This window comes from Ranitomeya imitator, chromosome 5 (genome assembly GCF_032444005.1).
Source record: "Ranitomeya imitator isolate aRanImi1 chromosome 5, aRanImi1.pri, whole genome shotgun sequence".
Lineage (NCBI taxonomy): Eukaryota > Metazoa > Chordata > Amphibia > Anura > Dendrobatidae > Ranitomeya > Ranitomeya imitator.
The window spans coordinates 115,142,047-115,164,014 of NC_091286.1; the positions used below are offsets into that span (position 1 = coordinate 115,142,047).

Here is a 21,968-nt window from a genome sequence, read left to right on the forward strand (position 1 = left end):
ATATATAATTGTCTAAGGGTCACTTCCGTCTGTCTGTCTGTCCTTCTGTCACGGTTATTCATTCGCTGATTGGTCTCGGCAGCTGCCTGTCATGGCTACCGCGACCAATCAGCGACGGGCACAGTCCGATTAGTCCCTCCCCTACTCCCCTGCACTCACTTCCCGGCACCCGCTCCATAATCCCCTCCACTCACCACTCACACAGGGTTAATGGCAGCGGTAACGGCCCGCGGTGTAACGCACTCCGTTACCGCTGCTATTAAACGTGTGTGTCCCCAACTATTTACTATTGATGCTGCATATGCAGCATCAATAGTAAAAATATGTCATGTTAAAAATAATTTAAAAAAAAAAACCTGCTATACTCACCCTCCGCCGCCTTTACGGCTTCTCGCCACGCTCCCAGCGCTTGTGTGCGACAAGGACCTGCCGTGACGTCACGGTCATGTGACCGCGACGTCATCATAGGTCCTGCTCACACCAGCGCTGGGAGTGGAAGCTGCCGCTTGCAATGGAGCGGTCCCGGGAGCGTGGCGAGGAGCGTTAAAGGCGGCGGATGGTGAGTATAGCAGGACTTCCAACGGGCCTTCGGAAGGTGAGTATATATATATTTTTTGCGTCTCTATACTACGTGTCTCTGTGCTGGGCAATATACTACGTGGCTGGCCAATATACTACGTGACTGGGCAATATACAGTGCCTACAAGTAGTATTCAACCCCCTGCAGATTTAGCAGGTTTACACATTTGGAATTAACTTGGCATTGTGACATTTGGACTGTAGATCAGCCTGGAAGTGTGAAATGCACTGCAGCAAAAAAGAATGTTATTTCTTTGTTTATTTTTTTTTTTTAAATTGTGAAAAGTCTTTTCAGAGGGTCATTTATTATTCAACCCCTCAACCCACCAGAATTCTGTTTGGTTCCCCTAAAGTATTAAGAAGTAGTTTAGGCACAAAGAACAATGAGCTTCACATGTTTGGATTAATTATCTCTTTTTCCAGCCTTTTCTGACTATTTAAGACCCTCCCCAAACTTGTGAACAGCACTCATACATAGTCAACATGGGAAAGACAAAGGAGCATTCCAAGGCCATCAGAGACAAGATCGTGGAGGGTCACAAGGCTGGCAAGGGGTACAAAACCCTTTCCAAGGAGTTGGGCCTACCTGTCTCCACTGTTGGGAGCATCATCCGGAAGTGGAAGGCTTATGGAACTACTGTTAGCCTTCCACGGCCTGGACAGCCTTTGAAAGTTTCCTCCCGTGCCGAGGCCAGGCTTGTCCGAAGAGTCAAGGCTAACCCAAGAACAACAAGGAAGGAGCTCCGGGAAGATCTCATGGCAGTGGGGACATTGGTTTCAGTCAATACCATAAGTAACGTACTCCACCGCAATGGTCTCCGTTCCAGACGAGCCCGTAAGGTACCTTTACTTTCAAAGCGTCATGTCAAGGCTCGTCTACAGTTTGCTCATGATCACTTGGAGGACTCTGAGACTGACTGGTTCAAGGTTCTCTGGTCTGATGAGACCAAGATCGAGATCTTTGGTGCCAACTACACACGTGACGTTTGGAGACTGGATGGCACTGCATACGACCCCAAGAATACCATCCCTACAGTCAAGTATGGTGGTGGCAGCATCATGCTGTGGGGCTGTTTCTCAGCCAAGGGGCCTGGCCATCTGGTCCGCATCCATGGGAAGATGGATAGCACGGCCTACCTGGAGATTTTGGCCAAGAACCTCCACTCCTCCATCAAGGATCTTAAGATGGGTCGTCATTTCATCTTCCAACAAGACAACAACCCAAAGCACACAGCCAAGAAAACGAAGGCCTGGTTCAAGAGGCAAAAAATCAAGGTGTTGCAGTGGCCTAGTCAGTCTCCTGACCTTAACCCAATTGAAAACTTGTGGAAGGAGCTCAAGATTAAAGTCCACATGAGACACCCAAAGAACCTAGATAACTTGGAGAAGATCTGCATGGAGGAGTGGGCCAAGATAACTCCAGAGACCTGTGCCGGCCTGATCAGGTCTTATAAAAGACGATTATTAGCTGTAATTGCAAACAAAGGTTATTCCACAAAATATTAAACCTAGGGGTTGAATAATAATTGACCCACACTTTTATGTTTAAAATTTATAAAAATTTAACTGAGCAACAAAACTTTTTGGTTTGTAAGATTTATGCATCTGTTAATAAATCCTGCTCTTGTTTGAAGGCTCTAACTTATTTGCATCTTATTAAACCTGCTAAATCTGCAGGGGGTTGAATACTACTTGTAGGCACTGTACTACGTGACTGGGCAACATACTACGTGACTGGGCAACATACTACGTGGCTGGGCAATATACTACGTGGCTGGGCAATATACTACGTGACTGGGCAATATACTACGTGACTGGGCAATATACTACGTGGCTGGCCAATATACTACGTGACTGGGCAATATACTACGTGGCTGGCCAATATACTACGTGACTGGGCAATATACTACGTGGCTGGGCAATATAATACGTGACTGGGCAATATACTACGGTGACATGTATATTCTAGAATACCCGATGCGTTAGAATCGGGCCACCATCTAGTGTGTATATATATATATATATATATATATATATATATATATATATGTCAGTGAGACACGCATATATATATTTAATTCAGCGCTAGATGGCAGAAAAGCCGGTAATTCAATTGCCGGCTTTTGCTATCTCCTTCACAAACCCGACAGGATATGAGACATGGTTTACATACAGTAAACCATCTCATATCCCTTCTTTTATTACATATTCCTCTTTAGTAATGTAAGAAGTGTCTTTGTGTCAAATTTGGGGTCTCTAGCTATTAAAGGGTTAAATCCCAGAAAAAATTGGCGTGGGATCCCGCGCAATTTTCTCTCCCAGAGTGGGAAAGCCAGTGACTGAGGGCAGATATTAATAGCCTAGAGAGGGTCCATGGTTATTGCCCCCCCCCCCCGGCTAAAAACATCTGCCCCCAGCCACCCCAGAAAAGGCACATCTGGAAGATGCGCCTATTCTGGCACTTGGCCACTCTCTTCCCATTCCCATAATAAAACACACACATTATTAAAAAGTATTTTAATGAAATAAAGACACATGGTGTTTTAATATTTTATTATACTCTTAATCCACCTGAAGACCCTTGTCACCTGAAACAAAGTAAAAAAAAAAACAAACAACAATATTCCATACCTTCCGTCATTACAGTCTTGTCCCACGCTGTAAATCCATCTGAAGGGGTTAAATCATTTTACACCCAGGAGCTCTGCTAATGCAGCTATGCTCCTGACTGTAAAACTTGGTAAATGAATGGAATGCAGGGGAATGTACTGTAGTTACCTCGAGTCGCAGTGAAGCGCCCTCTGCTGGATGAACTCATATGAACTCGAGCGTGGGAAAATATTCTGAAAAGTTCCCAGACTCGAGTTCATATGAGTTCAAGAGAATACCAAGAATGTGCAAAGCAGTCATTAAAGCAAAAGGTGGATACTTTGAAGAAACTAGAATATAATACATAATTTCAGTTGTTTCACACTTTTTTGTTAAGTATATAATTCCACATGTGATAATTCATAGTTTTGATGCCTTCAGTGTGAAAGTACAATTTTCATAGTCATGAAAATACAGAAAAATCTTTAAATGAGAAGGTGTGTCCAAACTTTTGGTCTGTACTGTATATCTATTCTATGTGTAGACATTTATTTTAGCTATTCTATCATAACCTGTCAGTGTGATTTTACTGTACACCGCACTGAATTGCCGGCTTTTCTATAGAACACCGCTGCGTATTTCTCGCAAGTCACACTTGTGGCCCGTGTGTAATCCGTATTTTTCTCGCCGTCATAGACTTTGATTGGCAGATTATTTGTGTATTACGCTGACAAACGCAGCGTGCTGCTATTTTCTCAGCCCGTAAAATACGGCAGAGAAATAAACGGCAGATGGGAGCTGCGCCATAGAGAAACATTGGGCCGTGTGCAATGCGTTGTTTTTGCGCCTCTCATATGTTCGTATTCCTCTCTATTGTGACCCCGGCCTTACTCTGTAATGTCTAATTTCCTTTGTACATGTCCCCTCTTAATGGTAAAGTGCTGTAAAATACACTACGTTGAATAAAAATTATACTGTTATTTTTTCAACTTATGTAGCTATGTACTTAAACCTTTTTTTCCCTATATATATAATGCCCTTGAATAAAAAGACAGTTTAAAAAGTATTTCTAGCTGCGTTGCAAAAAAAGGAACACACGTGGTAAGTTGTTTTTTGAGAATCAGAGATTTAAACGCTAAGGATCATTAGAAGCCAGCATTACACTAAATTGAATACATCAATACCTTGACGAAGTTGCATGCACATAAAAATGTGTGAGGATTGCTACTTAAAGTTGTGGTACAGTAGTCATGCTGCAAAATTAACAGACTATTCCAATAGTGTAAAAGTCTTCAGATTTCTACATGGCCAGCTGCCTAAGCACTGCAAAACAACCATAGCGTAACAGAGCCCTGGTCAAATACAAAATCTATTGTATAGTAAAGAAAGCTGAAATTCTTGATTGTGCGCACATGGTGTGAAAAATTACATATACCATTTCCTCTGCTAAAGCACTAGTCATGATAACAAATTACTAATTTCTCAATAAGTTGGGTGACTTTGATGCTGTTATGCAGCACCTAAAGACTTCTATAAGGTAGTTCCATACCTCCATACATATCTGATTTCATGTATTTTTTTAAATTATTTTTGTCAGATCCAACTGGAGAACAATTGTGGCATCTTTCATCAGATTATCTTTTAACGGAATGCTTTCAGGGTAAAATATCCCCATAAGGCCTCCTTCACATGACCTGGTGATTTCTGCAGAGGAAAAACCAGTACTGGTGAAATCCATGGTCCGTGTGCCATCAGTATATCCGTTTGCCACATCTGTGTTCGGTTCGTGTGCCACGTACCGTCTGAAGTCAGCTCCAAGGCTGACATCAACCCCAACCCAATTACCCACTTGCCACAAGTGGGAACAGCAAGGCTAAGCCCCAGATTTGGCGCATCTTATGGATGTGCCATTTCTGAGGCCGCTGTGGGCTGATGTTGGTAGCCTCGTGGGGAGCAATATACTGTGTATCTCTGACCTCTTCCCAGGCTATTAATATCAACCGACAACTGTCTGTTTAGCCTTTACTCGTTTGAATTTATAGGGGGACCCCCATGTCACTTTTTTTCTGGGGTCCCCTGTAAATTCACAAAAGCTAAGCAAACAGCTGCGAGCAATAACCTGGGAACCTTATGGGATATTGTCCCTTGTCCCAGATTATGAACATCAGCCCCCAGCCGTGGGCTTTCCTTCTGCTAGTTATGAAAATTGCATGAGAGTCCACACTGTTTTTTTTTATTTAATTCTTTATTTTACACAGGAGTTACACAGTTGCTGCTGAATACAACTTCCAATATTGTCACCTGGTCGCGCTGATCTCAGCACGACCAGGAGACAATGATGAGAGCTGCCTTCAGCCGCCTGGGAACAGCGTGAACTGTACCGCTTGTTCTCAGTCGCCGGTATGTCACACTGATGTCATCCGTGTGTCATCAGTGTGCACGTGAACGGTACGCATTTTGTCCGCGCTGCTCAAAAAAACCTGATGTATGCCATTTTTTCACATGAAAAACCTGAATTGTGCACACCACCATTTAATACAATGGGTGCGCATGTGTCTGTATTTGCGGCCCTTAAAAAACAGACCACTTATGGATACAAAAAAGGATGTGTGAAGGGGGCCTAAAACGGTGCCAAACACTGTTATATTGATTATTTGAAGCTGCAGGAACTGTACAGTCTTCATGCACATGAACGATCCAGCCACTGGGGTCTAAACAGGTATTTAAAATTAAAAATCACATTTTTCTAAAAAAAAAAAACTGACAAAAAAACATTTTCCCTTTCTTTGACTAAATTTACATGCTTATTTTGTAGCAGTGAGGAGTGATACCATTAGTGAAATTGTGCGACATGTTCAGTTATGCGCATATGACTACCTAAGTATACTTTTTTTTGGCTAAAAGTGATCTAAATAATGCTTCTAAGCACTGAAAACAGGTGCAATAAGGCGTGCCTTTATACAAGTGTTTCCATTTTTAAAAGCATGAATTATAAAAGAGGGCTATAAATCAGCAGCAAAAAGTATTCTTTCTGATTTTGAGAATTGCAGCGTTCACACCAGACTGCATTAGACCATATACAAATGGCGGAACCACGGCTGCTAATTTTCACCACAGGTAACAAACCCCTTCCGATGGGTAATGCTGTAAAGCTCTATAGCTCATGGTTTTACATGCTTATGCTTTAGCTGCTGTTTAATTAACCACAATATAGAAAAAAAGCAGCTATACTTTACAAGCTTGCACTATGATTTTCAAATGGTTTAATACCACTATTACACTTTTATTCAGTGTAATGCATAGTCTTCTGAATAATAAAATAGAAGAAGACCATGCAGACTGTGCACTGTGAAAACATTATTTGCATAAGAAGTAGGACATGTTATGTATGTTGGGGTCTCCAAAAGAAACTGAGTAAGAGTATTCCATAGTATTTATTTAAAGGGAACCTGTCACCCCCAAAATCGAAGGTGAGCTAAGCCCACCAGTATCAGCATTCTGTAATGCTGCAGATAAGCCCCCGATGTATCCTAAAAGATGAGAAAAAGAGGTTAGATTATACTCACCCAGGGGCGGTCCCGCTGCGGTCCGGTCCGATGGGCTTCGCGGTACGGGTCCTCCTATCTTCATCTGATGACGTCCTCTTCTAGTCTTCACGCTGCGGCTCCGGCGCAGGCGTACTTTGTCTGCCCTGTTGAGGGCAGAGCAAAGTACTGTAGTGCGCAGGCGCCGGTAAAGGTCAGAGAGGCTCAGCGTCTGCACACTGCAGTACTTTGCTCTGCCCTCAACAGGGCAGACAAAGTACGCCTGCGCCAGAGCCGCAGCGTGAAGACCAGAAGAAACGTCATCTGATGAAGATAGGAGGCGCCGGACTGGACCGTGACGCCCATCGGACCAGAACCGGACAGGGATCGCCCCTGGGTGAGTATAATCTAGCCTCTTTTTCTTATCTTTCAGGATACATCGGGGGCTTATCTACAGCATTACAGAATGCTGTAGATAAGCCCCTGATGCTGGTGGGCTTAGCTCACCTTCCATTTTGGGGGTGACAGGTTCCCTTTAATAAACAGATATTCTACCCTGATTTCACCCAAAACCAAAACTGAGCATTTTTATTACCTGAGTAAGGTTTAAAGAGAACCTGTCATTACACTAATGCTGTCCGAACCACCACGCTATTGCATATAGGTATGTTTTACTCTGAAATGGTGCAGTGTTTTAGACAAAATATTATTTAAAAAGCTGCTGTGGGACCATAGGGGCAGGAATGTCAAGTTTGGTGTGGTCCCTGACTGGCTTCTCAGAGAGATTGTCAGTCTAGCTGAATAGGCAGGAAGAAGCTGGCCATGGACCACAGCCAACTAGTCAGGTCTCTTTCTTTAGTCCCAGGCCAGAATTGCAAACATTGCTTTCTCTGAAACATTGCAGCATTTTTACCTGGTTGTAAACAAATATACATACCTGGCTGTAATCACGCAGCCAGACATGAAGGACAGGTTTTCTTTAAAGGAGGCTAGTAATGATGTGAAGGGCAATGAAGAGCAGATTTGAAGGCTGCGATGTATCCTCTTCAGTATAGTGGCACCACTCCCCCATCACTCTTCAACAGTTAGTAGCATAGTGAAGGCCTACACACCTGACTCAGTTACACCAGTTCTGTTAAGAGCAATGGGCCAAAATGCTTGCAATTTATGGCCCAAGTTATGCTACTAAATACTAACCATGTGTATATAAATTTCTGAGCCATTGGGAATGTGATGAATGAAATACAAGCAGAAATAAATCACTGTCTACATTATTTTGCCATTTCAATTTCTTCAAATATAGTAGTGATCCTAACTGAACTGAGGGAATGTGTTTAAATGTCAAAAACATTGTGCGTATATAATGTCATAAAAATCCCATCGCTGTACTCGAATGTCACTGTAAAGGGTTACTCTCCTTACACTCACCTGTCCACTCACCCCAATCACAGTAGGCTAAAAATTAGCAAAAAGCTCCTCAAAGCCAATTCACACATCCACTCACACTTCTTGCTGCCACCACTCGCCATTTGTTAGGCCAGCATGTTGCCTGTATTGGGCAAAACACTAGCACACATGCGAAACCCAACTCTCTGGCATCAACCTCTGAGCACTCTGGCATTTAAAGGGTAACACAGCCAGGTGAAACTTTTTCACTTCAAGGTAGTGGCTATGTTTAGAGTAGCAAGGAATGAGCTTATTACATTTTAGATCTCATTAAAAAAATGTTACAGTACTGGCAAAATATAAAAATAATTAAAAAGGTCATACACAAAAGGCAAAACAGTACAAAACAAAAGGAATAAAATAAAGAGATCTCTTACTAACTGGATAGGTGAGCGATCCTGCTGAGAACCGCTGAAAGGTGGACAGCTGTATAATCAATCATATTTGCATCTCCTGGGCCTGACCCTTGATGTTTCTTTATGAGAAAACGTAATGGGTCCCAAACAGACAGATGAGAGGCGGATGGATAATTATGAACAAAGAAAGACAGCTGCAGGACATAATTCTAATTTATGTCATATTTTACCACTATAACCTCCTAGAGAAATATGACAACCATGTTGCCAAGCATATTTTTTACCATTCTAGACAAACCAAACATGACTATGATAGATCCATAATTCAAGTTGATATTATATTTCTGTGGTTTCCAAGACAGAAAATCCTGGAGCTTGAAACCACAGAAGCAATTATTCTCCCTGATCACAAATATATCCGTGGATTGTTTTGAAATTGGATTATCACAGAGATGGAACTGTAAGGCTGCCGTCACACTAGCAGTATTTGGTCAGTATTTTACATCAGTATTTGTAAGCCAAAACCAGGAGTGGAACAATTAGAGGAAAAGTATAATAGAAACATATGCACCACTTCTGCATTTATCACCCACTCCTGGTTTTGGCTTACAAATACTGATGTAAAATACTGACCAAATACTGCTAGTGTGACGGCAGCCTAATATTGCATTTTCATGGTGCCATTCTGATGTACCTGGTGTGGGCCAGTCTACATAAGGGAAACTGACTTTACCTGTTTGTTAGTATCTCTATGTTAATGAGTTGGTCTTCAGGAAGATTGTGGACCCCTAAGTAATGCTGTTATTGCCACGTTCACGATGATACTTACAATTGTGCAGCGATTCTGGATTTTTATTCATTCAATCCATAATAAATATATATATTATATACACACATTGACATTGCTCAAAAAAATAAAGGGAACACTAAAATCCCACATCCTAGATATCACTGAATGAAATATTCCAGTTGCACATCTTTATTCATTACATAGTGGAATGCATTGAGAACAGTAAAACATAAAAATAATCAATGTAAATCACAACTAATATCCCACGGTGGTCTTCTTTTGTTGGAATGATACTCAAAATCGAAGTAGAAAGTCAAATTACAGGCTGATCCAACTTCAGTTGAAAAGCTTCAAGACAAGAAAATAATGCTCAGTAGTATGTGTGGCCATCAAGTGCCTGTACAACCTCCTTCCAACACCTGGGCATGCTCCAGATGAGGCGCAGATGTTTTGCTGAGAGATCTCCTCCCAGACCTGGATTAAAGCATCAGTCAACTCCTGGACAGTCTGTAGGGCAACATGGCGTTGGTTAATGGAATGAGACATGATATCCCAGATGTGCTCGTTGGATTCAGGTCAGAGAAAGAGCAAACCAGTCCACAGAATCAAAGCCCTTATCATGCAGGATCTGATGACACAGTTCAGCAACATGAGGCCTAGCATCCAGGGGCCCAGTCCGAGTATCTCTGGCTAGTACATGGAGGGCCTCCCCACACCATTACTGACCAACTGCACAAAAGAGGAGGTTGCGGTTCTGCTGCCGAGTTGCTGCCCTCCTACAGACTCCCTCCGCGTCTCCTGGTATACTGGCATGTCTTCTGGTGCTGTATCTGCTCCATGCCCTGGACACTGTGCTGACAGACACAGCTACCCTTCTTTCCCCAGATCGCATTGATGTGCCATCCTAGATGAGCTGCACTACCTGAACAACTACTGTGGGTTGTAGACATTGCCTCATGCTACTGTACCTCTAAAGGTGAAAGCAATGACAACATGCAAAAGTGACCAAAGCAACAGCCAAAAAGGATGAGAACAGAGAAATGGTCTGTGGTCACCACCTGCAGAACCCTTCCTTTACAGGGGTTTTTCTTGCTTATTGGCTATGATTTCTACCTGCTGTCCATTCCATTTGCACAACAGCAGGAGAAATTGATTCACAATCAGTGTTTCTTCATAACTGGACAGATTGATTTCACAGAAGTGTGATTGACTTGGAGTTACATTGTGTTTTCAAGTGTTCCCTTTATTTTACGTGTTCTCTATTTTTGAGCAATATACAGTATATATATTTATATATTTATTTCAAATTACTTGTAATTATTCCTTATCACTCTTTCACCGTCAATTTATTTATCCAGCCCCAAAAATATATCCATGAATGCAAGGTAAATACTCATTTACGTCAATTATTAAAAATGCCCTGAGCTTCAAAAACAAATACAGTGCTGGTAGCTTATGCTTGACAAACAAGAGACAAACTGTGTCAGCAAATCATCAGTACTGTGTGTTAAAGCAACTGGCTTATTTCAATAGCTGAGCCAGCCCCTTCCTATGTCAAAGCTGATGCAGATATAGAGGGGACTGGTTTAGTTACCGAAAGAAGCCAGTTGCAATAATAACATTCCAACACAGAAAATTCTCTCTTGAGTCGAGCACAAGCCAGAAATGGATCTGCTGGTTGCTGGGTTATGTGATGCTAAATGTTCAGAGACTCATTCAATAAATCTAAAAAGTACGGTAATATTTTTGTGCTGATGTTAAAAGCACTTAGTATGTATCGATAGATGATTTTTACACGGCACACAATTCAGGGTCAAGAGATCCCCTAAAGTGAGCTTGTCTTCCACTTTGTTACTTTGGTGTGGATCCTCTTGGGGGCTTCGATATCAATATAACATTTTGGTAAGCTGAGGAGTTTAGTGTATATTCACATCTACACAGTTAGCGGCTAAAGTGCAGTGTAAAACCTGCTTCAAAATGGCATGTGGCTTTATTGGTATTTTCTAAGAATTACTCCATTAAAGGGAACCTGTCACTCCCTCCCCCCCAGGCGTTTTTAACTAAAAGAGCCACCTTGTGCAGCACTAATGCTGCATTCTGTCAAGGTGGCTCTTTTAGTTGGGGTCCCTGCCAACGCTGAACTATTCGTTTTTAGAATTTGCCTTTCCTATCTGTAGTTTGTCAGGGGGGCATGTATTTTCCCCCCTGACACAAACGCCTCCCAGCCATCACTCAGGGCCTCCGGGCGCCGCCTGCGCTGTAAGTTCCTATCATGAGATGGGAGTCGAACTGCAGCGCAAACTGCACATGCCCGAAAAAAAAAACCTTATAGCGCAGGTGCCGGGGACGTTAATGAGTGCAGAGGAGGAGGCGCCCGGCGCACAGAGGGGCCGAGGGATGGCTGGGAGGCATTTGTGTCCAGGGGGAAAAGACATGCCCCCCAGACAGACTACAGGTATGAGGGGCAAATTATAAAAACAAATATTTGAGCGTTGGGAGGGACCCCAACTAAAAGAGCTACCTTGACAGAATGCAGCATTAGTGCTGCACAAGATGGCTCTTTTAGTTAAAAACGCCAGAGGGGAGGGGGGGGTGACAGGTTCCCTTTAAAGACAAACGTCTTTTTTTAGGCTAAGTTCACATTTGCGTTCGACAGCACTGCGTAGGACTGCGTACTTTTTCCCTTCATATCCGCACAGCTGCACATGCGTCCTTCGTACCCATCTTTAACATTGGGTACGCAGGGATATGCGTTGTATGCGGATGCGGCGTTTTGACGTGCCCGCCGACCGCACGGGAACGCAACAATGCAAACCCAGTGTTAAAGATAGGTACACAGGACGCATGCGCAGCTGTGTGGATATGAAGGGAAAAAGTTTGCAGCCCTACGCAGGGCTGCCGAACGCAAAAGTGAACTTAGACTCAGATAAAATCTTCAGCTGACTTGAACTGTTATGTGAAAAAATACTCTTAACCCATCAATTATATGGGAAGATTGAGAGTGCCTTTTTAAGCTGCATACATTGCTAACAAATGCATATTACTAAGTATGCAGCCATGTAGTCTCCACAGACAGATATGAGCAGGTTCTCAGGTTAGACTATACAGTATATAGTAGGTGAGCAATAAGACCTAGGAGATAGGGCAGCAAGATCAGACTATACAATGTTTGTAGTCTAATTATTTAGATACATGTATCTGCATATGAGCTGTTTACAGAAAGCAGCAGAAACATAATCTATTTACAAAGTTGTTTCATTTTCAGGCACAGTACATAGGGGAGACATTTGGTTTATCAAATGTTTATTTATTGCCAAAGTAGCATGTCAATGAGAATGTTTCAACCTGACAACTGGGCATTACCAGCTGGAGTTGCATGGTAGCAGTCTGATACTATCCCATCAGTGCTGTTTTACAAAGTAAAGGAACACACCCTGTCAATAGAGGAATGGTAACACCTAGTTGTCAGTTTATTCATTAACTTTTAGGAGAAATAACAAAGAAATGGCACAGAGAGTTTTAAGCAAAGATGCACCACAATAGGTATTTCAGGATAATAAAAGTGATTACAACATTACACTGTGACACTACTCTGTCCTCCTCCTGAAACTGTACTCTGCCTTCGACACAGTGGACCATTCTCTCTTAGGGTATGTGTCCACGTTCAGGACTGCATCAGGATTTGGTCAGGATTTTTCATCAGTATTTGTAAGCCAAAACCAGGAGTGGGTGATAAATGCAAAAGTGGAGCATATGTTTATATTATAATTTCCTCTAATTGTTCCACTCCTGGTTTTGGCTTACAAATACTGATGAAAAATCCTGACCAAATCCTGATGCAATCCTGAACGTGGACACATACCCTAAAGGTACCTTCACACTGAAAAACTTTCCAACGAGAACGACAACGATCCGTGACGTTGCAGCGTCCTGGATAGCGATCTCGTTGTGTTTGACACGCAGCAGCGATCAGGATCCCGCTGTGCCATCGCTGGTCAGAGCTAGAAGTCCGGAACTTTATTTGGTCATCAGGTCAGCGTTATTCGTCATGTTTGACAGCAAAAGCAACGATGCCTGCAATGTTTTTTCATGGAGCGAACAACCAGCGAGAACGATAAGTACATCACTGGATCGCTCCTGCATCGTTCTGCTGTTGCTGTTTGACGTCTCAGCGACCTAAACAGTGACGCTGCAGCGATCGACTCGTTGTCAATATCGCTGCAGCGTCGCTTAATGTGACGGTACCTTTACTACAGATTCTCTCACCTATTGGCATCACAGACTTGACCTTATCTTGGATCTCTTCATACCTAGCAGACCAGACATTTAGCGTCTCCCACTCACACATGACCTCATCTCGCCCCCTATCTGTCAGTATCCCCCAAGGTTCAGTTCCAAGACTCCTACTCTTCTCCATCTACACCTTCGGCCTGGGACAACTCAAGAGTCTCAAGGCTTTCAGTATCCTCTCTATTGCTAATGACACACAGATCTACCTCTCTGGACCCTATATTGCCTCCTTACTAACCAGAATTCCGAAATGTCTGTCCGCTATTTTATCATTCTTCTCAGCTACATTTCTAAAACTTAACATGAATAAAACAGAATTCGTCATCTTTCCCCATCTCACTCAGCCTTTGACTCTGATCTCTCCTTCAAACCACATATCCCAGCCCTTTCCACTTCAACTCAAACTCAAAAATGTCCTAGGTTCTCATTGATGGGACCTGTGTGTAATTTAACACCTATGCCATATCCTGTGAGTATGTCATAAAAGTACAAGATATTAATACTCATTTAAGCCTTGTATTCCAATGTTCCAGAGATATGGTTTAACCCTCTTCTCTTTCATCAGTAACCGAATAAGCTACAATTAAACATACCATTTAATATGACTGTGAAGTCTGATTAGTATGAAGCACACCGAGCTATATTGCAATTAAATAGTGAGGTTTATTGGTCAAGTGCACATAACTGAAAACAGAAGAGGCAATTTACAGCAAGGCTGCTGTTTGTGGTGACCTTAGGCTCCTTTCTGTGGAGCAGTAAATGATATTCAGAATGTATCTTGTTCTGTCCACAAGACAGTGCAATGGACTTAAGTCTGACAGGAGAGTAGGGATGAAGGCAGTGAAAATCAGCATTAAACATCTGCCGGTGACTTAGAGAAGCCTCGGGAGACCTTTTCCTGCTAAAATACAAGACACGTTGGCCTTGAAACGGAATCACTTTAGATAGATAGTATCAAGCAATTCCTACTTCCTTTCTTCAGGAAGAGATAATCTTTGCAGTCTGTGCATGGAGCCCGAGTATGAGCCATTAAACTAAAATACATTTTGAACCTAAATCTGCAAGTAATGTCGTCCTAGGGTGTTACATCCTTAGGCTATGCCTCCTGCATCAGTAAGCACTCCAACCAAGGTGAATGTGAAGCTTGGAGCAAAGTTATTAGGGTGGGATTTTTTAGTTTTTAAGAGAGGAAAGGACTATGAATGAATACGGTAAATATCAAACGTTAGTGAGGCTATCTACTTCATACAGAAACAGTATTTGTTGTGTGGGTCAGGATTGGACCAGCTCTGTAAAATCTTGACATAAAGACCTACAGTTTCCTAATAAGCAGCACGCAGAGTTGCCTTCTACAACCAGGCAAGTGGCCGTACCAGTATTACTTCCCAGGAGGCACTCATCTTTGCACAGTTAAGTTTTTTGCCTGATTTTTGGAGAACAAAATGGCTTTTTGGCTGCATATACTCGCCAATACAAATTAGAGATGATCTCTGACTTCATGCCATGAACCTGCTAAGCAAACACAAATCCTAGCAGAGGCTGGATACAGTACAAGATCTAAACTACATGCACGCCTAGTCCCAGGGTGCAAAAATAAAAGCTACAAGTGCATGTATTCAATTGCAAAATAGATCTGAAAGAAATCTTATCAGTGGGAAGCATCCGATATTTCAGCAGCTCTGCCATCATGCAACCTGTTGAGTTAATAGAGCGGCTATATGGGGAACATAACCATTGATTGCCTTCTGATTCTGCCTTTAATAATCTGGACCAGAGGTCATCTGCAATTATTTTCATAGACGGTATTTCCATCACATTTCAAGTGCTTCTCAATCAATTGTATTAGCTGGACTGCAGCTCAATTTATAAGCTAAAATCAGGTTAATTATTGGTTCCATTACTGAGTCTGTAGTGATGGATACATATACATGAATATTTGATACATACATAACACTGTACAATTGTGATACCTGCAGACTACAGCCTGCCATGTGCTTCATATACAATTCCTCCTTTCATACTTGCTCTGTATCAGACCCTTCTCTTCTGCTTTGGCGGATGTTAAACATGATTTTGCTTTTCTTATTCGCATCCTAATACCAGATTACCACATACATATACAACAGACCAAGGGATAGATCCGCTCTCCTCTATACTGATTTCCACAGCAGATACAATGCACAATGGATCCCTTTAGTTGGCACCACTGTTGTTGATATTATAATGTTATCTAAGGATTTGCATGGGGCTGCAGGTAAAAATACAGACATCACACTTGAGAGATCACATGGTGCCCCAAATGATAGACAGACAAAACTCTGCTAGATCAGTGCTGTGCCCCTTCCAATACAGGCAGACTCCTGCAGGCCGCTATTAGATTTATTTATCAAATGAATTCCCCTGGTATTGATCCCATGCTCAGCATCAATCTGTGCACATTGGAAAAGTGTCTCACTTTGCCATCAGCCCTGCCCTGGCAGCTATTTGGCAGCATCTAATACCTAATCTGGCCCAGAATCAGCAATCCAGAAGAGCAAACAACCCTGTTATTAATGGTACACAGCGTGTGTACATTACACTGCTTCACTTGATGCATGCACATTGGCACCCCTGGCATCATAATAATGAGAGGTCTACCTCCTCAGCAATCAATGAGAAGATCAAGGAGCGACTATTGATGTGCGACACTCACATCCCATAGGAATGCAGCCAATGTGCGAATTACTGTACATGCCAAAGAAACCTGATCTGGGGGCTGTTCACAAATTTGTAAAAAATAAATGTAAAAAAACCACAAACAAAAAAACCAAACTATTTTCTTTCTACTTGTGGAGTATGAAGACGTCAGCAAGGAATGTATAAAATATATAGAGAATACAATCTCATGCAAGAGGCATTGAATCAGATGCAACTTACTGCTACAGACCAGCAACTGTTGCCAGCATCCACCTAGCACCATCATCCCGATGCCAGCCTCCACAGCGACACCATCCTAGTGCCAGAATCCACCTAGTGGCACCTTCATTGTGCCATCACCTGGTGCTTACATCCACCTAGTGGCACCTTCGTAGCACCATCATCCTGGTGCCAGCCTCCACAGCGCCACCATCCTGGTGCTAGAATCCACCTAGTGTCAGAATCACAGTAACAAAATCCTGGTGCCAGCATCTACCAAGTGCCACCATCCACTTAGTGCCACCATCATAGTGTCATCATCCTGGTGTCAGCAACCACCTAGTGCCTGCCATTCATCATTTTTCTAGTGCCATCAACTTAATGCCATCCACTGCTACACTATCCACTCTTGCCATCCATTATCCTCCCATCACCGTTATTAACTGCTGCCATCCATCATCCTCCCATCACCATTATCCGCTGGTGACATCCATCATCCTGCCAGTGCCAACATCCACTGGTGCCATCGATCACTGTACCAGTGCCAGTATCCACTGGTGCCATCCATCATCCTCCCACTGCCACCATCCACTGGTGCCATACATCATCCTCCCAGTGCCACCAAGCACTGATGCCATGCATCTTCCTCCCAGTGCCAACATACACTGGTGCCATACACCATCCTCCCAGCGCCATCATCCTCCCAGTGCCACCATGCACTGGTGCCACACACCATCCTCCCAGTGCTACCATGCACTGGTGCCATCCATCATCCTCCCAGTGCCACTATGCACTGGTGCCACACACCATCCTCCCAGTGCCACCATGCACTGGTGCCACATACCATCCTCCCAGTGCCACCATGCACTGGTGCCACACACCATCCTCCCAGTGCCACCATGCACTGGTGCCACACACCATCTTCCCAGTGCCATCATGCACTGGTGCCACACACCATCCTCCCAGTGCCACCATGCACTGGTGCCACACACCATCCTCCCAGTGCCATCATGCACTGGTGCCACACACCATCCTCCCAGTGCCACCATGCACTGGTGCCACACACCATCCTCCCAATGCCACCATGCCCGGGTGCCATCCATCATCCTCCAAGTGTCACCATGCCCTGGTGCCACACACCATCCTCCCAGTGCCATCATGTACTGGTGCCACACACCATCCTCCCAGTGCCACCATGCACTGGTGCCACACACCATCCTCCCAGTGTCACCATGCAATGGTGCCATCCATTATCCTCCAAGTGTCACCATGCCCTGGTGCCACACACCATCCTCCCAGTGCCATCATGTACTGGTGCCACACACCATCCTCCCAGTGCCACCATGCCCTGGTGCCACACACCATCCTCCCAGTGTCACCATGCCCTGGTGCCATCCATCATCCCCCAGCACACACTGTGTGATGACCATATAGGAGACAGCACACAGAAAAGTTCAGCCGCTTGGGTCCATGCTCCGTGTGACCTGTCAGGAAAGGGTTAATGCATGAGGTGAATGGGGGCTCCAGCTCTCACCTTCACATACCCCCACTTCGTACTCGGTGATGGAGTCGCCATTGAGCGGGGGGCGGATGACACAGCGCAGCCCCCTGTCGCAGGCTCCGTGCAGCCCGTACACTCCCCCGCAGCTCTCGTTCTTCTGCCGGGCGCACATGAAGCAGCAGCCGCAGATGCCCAGCACTATACTCCCGGGGCAGTTCTTGGGCTCCTCGCATTTCGATTCATCGCAGGGTAAACAGACCAATGCCCGGCTGGACGCAGGCAGCAGCGACAAAGCCGCCAGCACCAGGTGCCAGAGACGCAGCGACTTCCCGCCCGCCAGGTGCATCCTTGCTCCGTGTCACACACGACTGTCACAGAACCGTGCTCCGCTGTATTATCCCGAGGAGCCGCAGCAATCACCTGAAGTTTCCTCACACGGAGCCCCGTGTCAGCGGGTCACACACGGGAGCCCCCTGTGCGCCACATATTCCTGTCAGTGACGCGACCGCAGCCGCCCCCGCTACACAACTTTCCTCAGAGTTGTCACTTCCACGGAAACTTCTCCACGTCCCTCGCAGCAAACTTCCCAGTGCTGTCCCTTCTCGGTGGCGCAGAGTCGTCCCCTCAGCGCTGCCTCCCAGCAGCGGCTCCCGGGCAGAGCGGAGGCGCGGTCCGTCACCCAGAGGTCGCTGTGCGCTCAGCCCCGGCCGCCTGTCAGCCTGCGCTCGTCCGTCAGCCTGCGCTCGTCCTCTGTCTCTCGCACAGTCGTTACTTCGCTCTTGTTTATCGCTCTCTCGTACAGACCGCAGCCCGAGCTCTTCACGCTTCCTCCTCCCTCATGGCGGCGTCACAATACAGACGACTCCCCCGGCCGCCTCTCGTCTTCTCATTGGAAAGTGCGCCATCGTCTTGTACCGCCCTGAGATTCCTCATATGGACGAGCTGAGGTGTGAGCGGTGCGCTGCTCTCCGTCCTGTTCCGTCACTGCCCGGCGGAGCCGGACTGCGTCATTAGTGCTCCCCCACAGCTACGTCCTGGCACCTGACGGGGCGTGTTATTACACGGAGATACACCCGTGATTTTGTCACCGTGCTTTCTGTGACAATGGCTGTGGACATGGCCTCTCCTGTGCCGGTAGTGCCTGCACCTCACCTGCTCTCAGGCGGTGTAACATGGAGTTCTGGTGGGGGCAGCTCCAACACAAAGTCCACAGGACCCCGACACCACTGTTCTCAGATAGGATTGGTCTTCTCACATGGGCCATTAAAGAAGTTTTGGGGCCCTAATCTTCTTTATTTATTTTTTTTTTTTTTTTTATATAGCGCTAACATATTCCGCAGCGCTTTACATTTTGCACACATTATCATCACTGTCCCCGATGGGGCTCACAATCTAAATTCCTTATCAGTATGTCTTTGGAATGTGGGAGGAAACCGGAGTGCCCGGAGGAAACCCACGCAAACACGGAGAGAACATACAAACTCTTTGCAGATGTTGTCCTTGGCGGGGTTTGAACCCAGGACTCCAGCGCTGCAAGGCTGCAGTGCTAACCACTGAGCCACCGTAATCACTAGGGCTCAGTCCAATTGCAGCCCCCGATCTAGGAGCAGAGACAGAAGCTTTATCTTTTCCGTAAAATAGCACGGTGCTCCAACTATTACAGACTCAAAATATGTCTAACAAGCAAATGTAAACAATAAACAAGTGATGATGCTACTCTACGTATAACCTCCCTGGCCTTTACTAAGCGGGCCACACGGCTCCCATGTACTGATTATTGAAGCCTACACTAGGCTCTAACAGGTGCACCAAACAGGAACAGACTCACGGTGATGTTGGAGAATCAGGTCCAGTCCCAGGGGGCCCCCAGCAGTCCAATACGGTGGTGCGCACGGCTTTCTGTCAGCTCTGTGAAACGTGGTCTTCTCCTTGCTTCTGGATCCTAGGGATGCTCCTGGAAACTGTAAATCCCTTTCTCTGTATCTTTGTGGCTCTCTTGCAGCTATATCAGGACACAGTTCTTCTCTCTTTCAGCTATCGGCACAAAAAGTCCTCTCTGCAGCAGCCTCAGCTCACACATGCTGCTACAGCTCCACACCTGCACTCTGCACCGACTAGTTCATTACAACGATTATTGCAGGGGAGATAATGTGTACAAACTGTAAAGCGCTGCGGAATATGTTAGCGCTATATAAAAATAAAGATTATTATTATTATTATAGAAGCAGAACATTCCATCACGCCAGACAAGGGGGTGCAGCCTCTTAAAGTGACAGCGTGTTCCTTACTGTCCATAACAGCACCACCCTCTTACACCCCTGTGCATAAACCCTGCATGGTCCCGTCAGTCTAATACTTCATCATCCTGCAACCCTTAGGGTATGTGCCCACGATCACTCGCGCTGCGTCCTAAAGGTCGTGTTCTAGGTTACAAGCACAGTGGATGGGATTTATAGAAATCTTACACCCACTGTGCTTCTATTTAACGCTGCGTAAACTCACGCGTGGTGCGGGATTACCAGCCGCTGTATGTCAACTGCAGCGGAGATGCTACTCTCACCCATAGCCATTCATTAGATGCGGTAAATCCGCATGGTTCAATGATCACATGCGGATTTACCTGCGTGATTAGAGTGAAGCCTAGAAAACGCTGCTATATCCTGAACATGGGCACATAGCCTTACATGTCTGTGATAAAAGCTGCTGACACTTTGGAGATGGACATGGCACCCTTAGCTCTTGGGCCCCTGTGCAGCAGATGTTGCACCAATGATGCCTCTGTAACACAGGGAGATACCAGTAAATGGCACAGAAGAGGTGCGGCCCTTACAGGTTGTGCATTTGAGCCCTGGAGCTCACACTTCTGCCCTCCAACATTCTGCATTGCCACTTTTGGCTCTGCTGCATCTCAGCCTGCTGTTGTTACTGTGCATTCCTTAAAGGGGTTGTTTGCCCACTACTAGGACAACCCCTTCTTGATCGAAATGTTTAGCCCCCATAAAATAATAAAGCCTATACTCCCGTGCTGGAGCCATTCCTACGGTGTCAGTAGTCGCTCTCCCGTGGCTCCCGAGTGGTTGTTGTGACACATGATGCCGGCATCCTATCAGCGCTGGCATCACTGTCTCCGCCTTCAGACAAATAGAACATGAAGAGGACGTCTGGGCTACTGCTGATCTATGACTTCCTTTTCATGCTCAATTCGACAGGAGGCAGGGACAGTGACGCTGGCGCTGATTGGGCGCCTGCATCACAACTGCATCCGAGCCCCAGGAACGTGAGTTCTGACACCTCTTGAATGGCACCAGCATGGGAGGTGAGTATTTTGGGTTTATTATTTTATGGGGGCCAAGCGAGGGGTATTACAAAAAGTTGTTCAAGTAGTGTTTTAAGCATCTTCTGAAAGCAAATAGTTTAGGCATCATCTACTGTGGCTGAAAATTTGATTCCCAAATGTATCTGCTCCACTTTTTCTTTTGTACTTGGTTCAATAAATCAGTGTGACACGGCTAGATATTGCCCCAAGTATACAATTTGAGAATACCCTTCTTTTTATATCTGTAAGTCCAGCCAGTCCAGTCCTTCTATCCCCAGATTATTCCTAGATCCATCATTTCAACTGGCCCAGTCCACCCATCTCCTGATCATTCCTAGATCCGTCAGTACATCTCCTGATCATTCCCAGACCCAGCAGTACATCAGGTCCAGTCCTTCCATCTCCTGATCATTCCTAGATCCAGCAGTACAATGGGTCCAGTACTTCCATCTCTTGATTATAATAGACCAAGCAGTTTAGCAGGTCCAGTTCTTCCATTTCCTGATTACTACTAGATGCAACACTACAGTGGGTCCAGTCCTTTCATATCCTGATCATTCCTAGATCCAGCAGTACAGTGGGTCCAGTCCTTTCATCTCTTGATCATTCCTGGATTAAGCAGTATGGTGTGTCCAGTACTTCCATCTCCTGATTATTCCTAGACCTAGCAGTACAGTCGGTC

The 21,968-nt window shown here is 45.0% G+C and overlaps 1 protein-coding gene across 1 annotated transcript in view; it reads right to left on the minus strand.

Annotated features, from left to right (window-relative positions):
• Positions 1-18,816, minus strand: part of CRIM1 (cysteine rich transmembrane BMP regulator 1) — a 973,879-nt gene extending 955,063 nt beyond the window's left edge. Inside the window, exon 1 of the mRNA XM_069769103.1 lies at positions 18,004-18,816. Within this exon, the coding sequence (XP_069625204.1) occupies positions 18,004-18,316 (313 nt within the window). The 5' untranslated portion in view covers positions 18,317-18,816. The remainder of the gene's footprint in view (positions 1-18,003) is intronic.
• Positions 18,817-21,968: the final 3,152 nt, after the last annotated feature.